We start from the raw sequence: 8,603 nt of genomic DNA, 5'->3' as shown, positions 1-8,603 counted from the left end.
AATTAAAATAATAAAATTTTATGAGAACTTTACTAGTAAAAATATTAGTACTTTAAAGTTGTAAATAAGCTTAGAAATGTAATTAAATCTTTTCCTTTAAGTTGATTCAAGTGAAGCCAATTTTTTATAAGACATTTCCTCAAGCTTCTCCTCACATATTTTTCTTTTTATTTTCTTTTTCTTTTTCTTTCATGATCTTTTTATTTCTTACTTTTTTTTCTTTTCTTTTTATCTGAGGATTACTATATCTGAATGACCTTTAATGATTTTGAACTTCACTGTCCTCTTCTTAAAGTTAAAAAATATCACATTTCTTCACTTAATAATGTGTATTAGTCTAAAAATGATTTTTCATAGAGTCTTCGATTTATTTTGAAGTGTATATCTAAGATTTCATAGCATTTCAAAAATATGATTTCTCTACTCTGAATAATGAAAGCATAATCATAACTTTCATATCAAACAACTTTCATATCATCATAACTTTCATATCAAACACCTTAACTTTTGAACTACCCCTTGCTACATGAAAATTTTACTTAATACTTGTATAACATTATAGGAGCAAAAATATAGTCTTCTAATGTTAACACAACATATCACATACTATGTTAAAATAATTTAAAAACATAGTTTACCGAGGACAAATAAAGTCTAGTTTTTTTTTTCTTAAAAAATTTTTAATCCCTTCCCTCAAACTTAAAATTTTAAATAATTTAAAACATTTTTGTGCATATTAAGCATGAAGTGAGAGAAATTTAAAAGTTATTCACATGGAATAATACAGGTACAATTAATAAAAATATTGGCTGAGCAGTAGAAAATATAAATTAAAACATGTAGATCATGAAAAATTGTAATGTAAACGACTACTCTAACATACAAGCAAACTAGATAAACAAGAGCAAATACAATAAAAAAAGTAAAAATACATAAAGCAAGTCTACATAAAGCATACATAAAAAATCTGCAATAAGAAGGCTCTAAAAATTACATCTACTTCAGAAAAGTAAGTTTAATATCATCATCATCATCATCATCATCATCATCATCATCATCATCATCATCATGAAAGGATATATCTTCATTCATGGATTTTTTCGGCTCATATGAAGAAAATCAAGGGCATGTAGGAAACTCAACTGAATGATCTCCCTTCAAAAATTTCAATAATGCCTCGTCATGTCGCATCATAATCACTCTTTCTTTAAACATATTTTGTCATATGATCGAATTTGATATCCAAATCTTGCATTCTGCTCTGTATCATAAACATTTCTGATTGGTGTTCCAAGTATCTCTCATTCAACACATCCCAGAAACTAGGTGGAGGCTCAGTAGTAGTAGAAGTATAAGATCTAGAAGTAGAAGGCCGAGAAGTAGATGGTGCATCAGGAGCTCTACCTCTAGATCGTCCGTAAAAATCAATATTATCCTTCTTAATAGGTTTAAGTGGCTTTAACTACTCTTCTCAAGCAGCAAAATTTACTACAGAGTCTTTGCAAATAATAAAATCAAAGAAGAAAAACCTAAACCTACAGTAGTACTAGCTGGCATAAGCATTAACAGTCTTAAAAATAAGAGAGCAAACATCAATAGGTTTCATTTCTTGGATGCAATAATTCAATATGAATCTTTCACGTGTCACCTCACTGAAATGGTTAGAAAGGAGGCAGGCTGAAATAAAATAATGTCAGGTCTTTGAAGTGGCATTGATTATGAAAGAAGAAAAAATTACCTTATGATCATTTCAGATCTTCCAGGTTCCACGTCCATTAGTTAGATATACAATAATTTGGTCTAACTTTACTTCAGATGGTGTATACTCAAAATAGAAGCAATCTGTAGCAGGAGGCAAACCATACACTTCATTTATCCACTCAGAAGTTAACTCAATACCTCTTCCTTGAACAAATATCTCATCACCAGAAGCTTTAGGAAAGTTAGCATAAAATTCTTGTACCACTGAAATGACGGCTACTTAATTGAAATAACAGAAGTTCTCCTAGTGCTGAGCTACAATCACATTCTCAATGGCACCACCAGGTCTGTAAAAACTTTGCTCCATAATGAACTTCCTTGACAATGCTAATTCGTTGTAACAAATTTGTGCTTTGATATTCACAAACTTTGCATGGTCAAAAACTTCTTTTCCCTTTTCTCCCTTTGTCCAAGGAGCCATCTAAAAATTCAGAAAATTTCCAAAAAAAGATTATAAAAATAAGATTAATGGCTTTCTACAAATTTTTTTAAGTAAATGAGGCTTAGATCCATTGATTTTTCACCACATAATCCAAAAATTTGCCATTTTTGGCCTCCACTCTAGGTGTGAGAAAGTCCATGATAAAATCACAAAATAACTATGCCAAAATGAAGATCTAACCCCAAGAAGATGAAATCCTGTGGTAAGAAGTCCAAAAGCTTGAAGATTTGAGACGAAGGGGAACCCTAGGACCGGTTTTCTTGAAAAGGAAGAAGAAGATGGAGCTTAGGCGTCAAAAATGGTGTGGGCTCAGTTTAAATAACGAAATAAAGATGTTTCGACTGGTTCAGTTGAACCGGCGCCTAGGAGCTGGTTTTGGAGCCTAGGCACCCTGCTGTGTCGAAGTCTGTTGCTTAAGTGCCAAACCAAAAATTTCTTATGGTTTGATTTTTAATGCTTAACAAATCATGTTTATGGCTTCTAAACCAAAATTTATTATTAAATCAAACCTCATATTTATAGTCTCTTCAACATCTTCTAACTTCTAATTATTCAATCACAATTTTCAATCCAAGATTGATTCCACCATTCTAACGCATGACTTTCATAAACATAATTTCATTAATAAACTTTAAGTGACAGTGCAACAGACACCAAATCAGAATACAACACCAGAAACTAAAAAAATAAACACTCATTTAAATATTAACTAAAATTGCACACGATACATCAATACTAAAGTCGACACAAACATGCACACAAAGACTAGAATTCTTCCAACAGCCCTTGTTGATTTCATTTTCATCCCCCTTCTCTGATATTAAATATCTGCGATCAAATGTGTGGAAGAAAGGAGCATGAAGGAATTTCATAGCCATCTTTTCATTAATCCAATTGTTTTTGCTATACATGGTTACCTGATAATCCTAATGGCACACCATGTGATTAGATTGTAGTTTCATCTGCCACTCCAAGTGCTCATATTGATGATACATCTCATGCAATTTTTTGTGCAGAAGTGATAGATCCTCTTCAATCTTTCCCAATTTGCTCGTCATCTTTTCCAAACTCAGAGCTAAAACTTATATCCATTGGCCTTACCATTATTTTTTCTCTCCATGGAAGCAAGTAAATGGACTAAAGAACTCAAACTCCTTAAGTTCTCCTCAAAGGCTTGATTTTCAATCTTCGGGTGATTGAGGATGAAGATAGGGTAGTTTAAATAGAGAGGAATCGGTAAAAATTGCTTTAGGCAATTTTTTTCCAAGTCCATAAACTGTGGCACCTAGACATCAGATTCTGGCGCCTAGGCGCCAGTCTTACTTGGCAATGGCGTGTAGGTGCCAGTGCCTTAGTAAGCACCGTTTCGCCTTATGTAAAAATTTTCAAGTCTCTATCATGTTTAAATAATCAAATAGTGCTTTATATGCCTCTTTAACTTTAGTAATACACGATACTACAACCCTAAAAAATATAAATCAATCCACACCAATTATAGTGAGTTGCCCCCCACCCAGCTCTTGGTTTAACGTTATAAACCCGACGTATCCAAATGTTTTATTCAGACTGACCCTACGTCAAGATTTCTTTATGAGAAGACATGTTTTCACCAATACAAAGTTTTAATCTATGTCCATTTACCTTAATTATACATTTAGTTTTCAGATATTTAATATCCACATCCCCAGAAGGATAAATTTTTATCACAATAAATGACCCCATCCAACTGGACTTAAGTTTTTTGGGAAATAATTTCAATCGAGTATTATATAACAAAACCTTTTGTCCAGACTTGAAATCTTTTCTCAAAATCTTCTCATCATGCCAATATTTCATCTTTTCATGCCAATATTTCATCTTTATGCCAATATTTCATCTTTTCTTTATAAATTCTATCATTTTCATAAGATTCATTCCTAATTTCCTTAGAGCTTATGTAATTACAATCATTTCTCACCAGCATCTTTTAAATTATAATTAAATTCTTTCATTGTCCAAAAAGTTTTATGTTCTAACTGAACGGGTAAATGACAAGCTTTTCTGAATATGAATCTATATGATGACATTTCTATAGGAGTTTTATAAGTAGTCCTATAAGCTCATAATGCAGAATCAAATCTATCAGACCAACCAGTTCTATTAGAATTCACAGTTTTTTTCCACAATTCTTTCAATTTCACGATTAGATACTTTTGTTAAACCACTAGTTTGTGGGTGATAAGCATTGACAGTTCGATGTTTAATTCCATATTTCGCCAATAATGTGCTAATTCTAAAAATTTTGAAGTGACTTTCCCCATTAGTAATGATTACTCTTGCATTCCCAATATTGTTGTTTTTGAAGGGACCTTTGGAAACTTTTATGAACCAGTCACCAACTAAGTTTCGCATACCTTTCACAAACGCATAGACAAACTGATGTTGCCAATCATATCACTGGTAATATGCTCAACTGTCTTGTGCAAGGCCATCCGAAACAATATGATGACATTTTAAGACAAGTAGAATTTGCTTACAATTCAATGACTAATAGCCTCACCGAAAAGAGGCTCTTAGCATTGTGTATACAAAAAGTACCCAATTATATGGTAGATGTTGTATTACCCAAGTGTAAGAGCCCAATTTTTGCCTCCGTGATTGAAGATGCAACCTGTCTACTCCAGTAAGTTTGATCCAAATTAATCGGTTCCGACAATAACTACAAACAACAAATCGATAGTCACCGAAAACACAAGGTTTTTGATCCGGGTGACGTTGTTATGGTTAGAATGTGCAAGGAATGGTTTGCACCAAGAACAAACTTCAAGTCGAGCCTCGAAAAGTTGGTCCTTTTGTTGTAATTAACCGTATTAATGATAATGCCTACATCATAGATCTATCACCTGACCTGATTACTTATTCCAACTTCAATGTTTCAGAGTTGTATTCCTATCATCCTCCTAATGATGCTATTACAAAAATTGATTCACTCGAGGAGAGTTCTATTGAAGTGGGTATATATATACATATATATAGCTGTAAGGTTGGTTAAAAAGGAAAATATAGAGAAACATTTAGTTTTCCCTTCTCTCTGTTTTCTTTTGTCTTCTCTGAAGGAAGTACCACAACAAATTTAACTAGTATAAATGTAAAAATCATGTTAGATTTGTAAATTCAAAAGAATTCTGTGGTAAGTATGTACTCTCTAATACTACAACAAAAAAAAATTTCTTCTTCACATTTACAAATTATCCTTCAAATTATAAAAAAAGACTTAAGAAAAATGTTCACAAATCAACAAAGAATTGACATACAAGAAAAAAACACTACGTTAGAAGTAAAAAAAAAAAGGAAGATTTACATACATTTATTTAACCCGAACACAAAAATATAAAAATATTGGAGTTTTTACATACCAATCACCCAAAACATTCAATATAACATTTTAATTGAGTGGCAAAGCTTACAGGGAAAAATACGGGAGAATTGACTAGAAGAAAGGAGAGAACAACCTAGCAAGAATGTGCGAGAGTTTATAGAGCTTCTAGAAAGAATAAAAAACAACCTCACGAAAAAGATTTGCTCTTCAGGAGAATGCAAGAGTTCTTAAGATATCGAGCGACGAGAGTTATTTGTAGGAAATATTTGTGCTCTATTTTCCTAAACATAATTGGCCGCAGAGGCAGAACGAACCACTTTTTTTCAGGGAGACAAACTGTCCCCCTAAGCCTAATGTGAGAGAGATTAAGACAATAAAATACAAAGTGATATTTCAAGAGGGGCAAAAAGTCAAATTGTCTTCCTATATAGATAAAAATCTTATTTTAGAGGTGGGAGGGTGGGGGTGGTTAACTCTTTTGAGTAGGTGGAAGCGGCGGGCTTAGCGACGGAAGATCGAACATAGGAAATGTTTAGGTGTTAGGTACGAAGTACTCATATTTCCGTGGAATGTATGTAAATCCCCCTAAAAAAAATTAGAGTTTAGTTCTCATTTTTAACCAAACAAATTACCAAAAAAAATTATAATATTTTTGAACTCATGGCATTATAAAAGCTGTTCAAATGACACCTTGAGTTTAATGTTTAGTACGCAGATTCAATAAATGCAAAAAAATAATAATACACTTACAAATATAGCATTCAAAACTCTCATATTTACTTATCTCATACCAAAATATTCATAATTACAAAGGTCATATGAAAATTAGTACTTATTATCGCATTTTAATAATCCAATCCATCTTTTCGTCCATAGAAAAAGTGTTATATATGTAAAAATAAAAATTTGAATATGAGATAGATAAATCCATACGAATTAGGTGCTATATATATATATATAACTTTCCCCTTTTATTTTTGACGCGAAGTCCTTTTAAAAATAATATTTGAAAAAATACCATCATAAATTTACGATCCGTGAGATAAACAGCATGTCTTAATATAAAATTCTTGTCTTGACCTTTTAAATTTATTATTTACGACGTACCAAATTATAATACAACTATAACCCCATTCAATATTCCAAATCATTGTTCAGTTAGCACATGTGCTACAGATTTCATCCAAATTAAATAAAAATAATAAATAAATAAATAAATAAAAACTGCATATAGAAGGAATCTGTTAATGGCTCAAGTCAGTCTGACAATTATTCCCTGATGTTCTGGTGTAGAAAAAATTTCGAGTCCGTAGTCCAAAATAGAGCTGTGTCTGGAGACCGAATACAGTATTTTCTCCGGAAAAAAAAAAGAGACCAACAGACAAAAAGTAATCGGAAAAGGGATGGACAGGGAAACAAACCGTAGTCCAAAAGGTAAAATGGAGATTCTCGCTTATCTATCGCAAAACGTCGGCTGATGGACTCGTGACATCGTAATCGAAATGATGGCCATCAAATTCAAGTCAGTAACAATTATTTTTTATTTTTTGTTCAAAATTTTAAAGCAGCAAGAGAAACTAAATATATCAATAATAACACATTTAGACATCCCTGAATTTTATTTTTATAGGACAAGGTGAACCCTCGAATCCACTTTTAAGAAGTCAAAAAGATGATATTTTTTAATGTGATTAGAAAACTTTTTATGATATAAATGTAGAAAGTAAAATTTAATTGTTAGACATGTAAATACATAGAAATTGGGTGGAATGTATGTAAATACCCCTTTAACTTTAAACTTGCCAAATGCTCTTCAAATATGCAAATATAATAATTTAGATTTCATACAAAAAAGGTGAGATTAAAATCATCAATTTTCAAACATAATTTATACCTTCATGCATCATATTGTGGGACAAAAACAGGAGAAATTATTGCTTACGGACACCGCATGCATCTCTGCATGCGGTGTTCGATCCTGACCATAGATCACAGTGATCTACGGTCCAAATATATTTCAATTTTTTTTTTTTAAATTTTAGGTGAGGCCCTCCGAAATACATCCTGACCGTAGATCACTTAATTTACGGTCAGGATAGGACACCGCATGCATCTTGCATGTGGTGCCCGTCCGTATGGAATAATTTTTCCAAAAACAGGGTCTCCCGGCCCACTACCAAATAAGCCGGCCAATCTTTAGAATCCGTGTATATGCTATATACCTTTAAAAAAATAAACTACTATTTGAGTGAATTAAAACTAGTCAAAAAATAATTTATACCATCTATTTACTTAATAAGTAATATCCAACCTCAATTGGTTAATTCAACTAGTGTATAATAAATTAAAAAAAAAAGTTTTCCTCATAATCAATCATAAAGCCTTTGCTCAAACTAACGGCAATATATAAGTATAAATGATTCAATATCGTAGAGGCAAAATCCCTATGGAAAAAAATCTCACCAAATAAATAATCACCTCTTTTAGAACTTGTAAGCCATGGTACCAATTTGATTTTCCATTATTCTTCCCCATCTTCATGGCATATGTACAGTGGCTTAGCACCAAATTAAAGCAACTGGAAGGCTGGTTGGTGGAGCTCAAAAAATATGGTGGGAAAAGAGGCATTCTCAGGACTGATTTTGCTTCGAGGCCAACTGATAGGAAGAATCTTGACTCACAAACTCAGATGCATCTGCAAGAGCTTGAAGATTCTGCTGCCCACTTAAAACCTGAAATAAAAAACCTCTATGTTATGGTAGAATGATGGCATTAGGGTTGTCAAAAAAAAGATTACTGCACGTTTAATTTCTTAAAGTTCAAATCGTTCTTTGAGTGAGCTAAACAAAAATACAGCTAAACACAAATACACGCTTGTGTGATTGTATTTGACTCCTTTTGACAAGAAATAATTAAATAATTAAATAACAAATATTTATCATTAAATTTATAATTTTATTAATCATGTAAATCATAAATTTGTGCAAGGTTTTTAATTTGAGGCATTTACATATATTGAATCCAAGAATGTCCGGAAAACAC

The 8,603-nt window shown here is 32.1% G+C and overlaps 1 protein-coding gene across 3 annotated transcripts in view; it reads right to left on the bottom strand.

Annotated features, from left to right (window-relative positions):
- Positions 1-7,899: 7,899 nt before the first annotated feature.
- Positions 7,900-8,603, bottom strand: part of LOC110036437 (thiol-disulfide oxidoreductase LTO1) — a 70,996-nt gene continuing 70,292 nt past the window's right edge. For all 3 annotated transcript variants that reach the window (XM_020740879.1, XM_020740881.1, XM_020740882.1), the window contains exon 7: positions 7,900-8,293. In XM_020740879.1, coding sequence (XP_020596538.1) covers positions 8,192-8,293 — 102 coding nt within the window. In that variant the 3' untranslated portion in view covers positions 7,900-8,191. The remainder of the gene's footprint in view (positions 8,294-8,603) is intronic.

The sequence above is a fragment of the Phalaenopsis equestris genome, unplaced genomic scaffold (genome assembly GCF_001263595.1).
Source record: "Phalaenopsis equestris unplaced genomic scaffold, ASM126359v1 Scaffold206503, whole genome shotgun sequence".
NCBI lineage: Eukaryota > Viridiplantae > Streptophyta > Magnoliopsida > Asparagales > Orchidaceae > Phalaenopsis > Phalaenopsis equestris.
The sequence above is the reverse complement of the archived record's forward strand: the minus strand, read 5'-3'. Positions and strand labels throughout refer to the sequence as shown.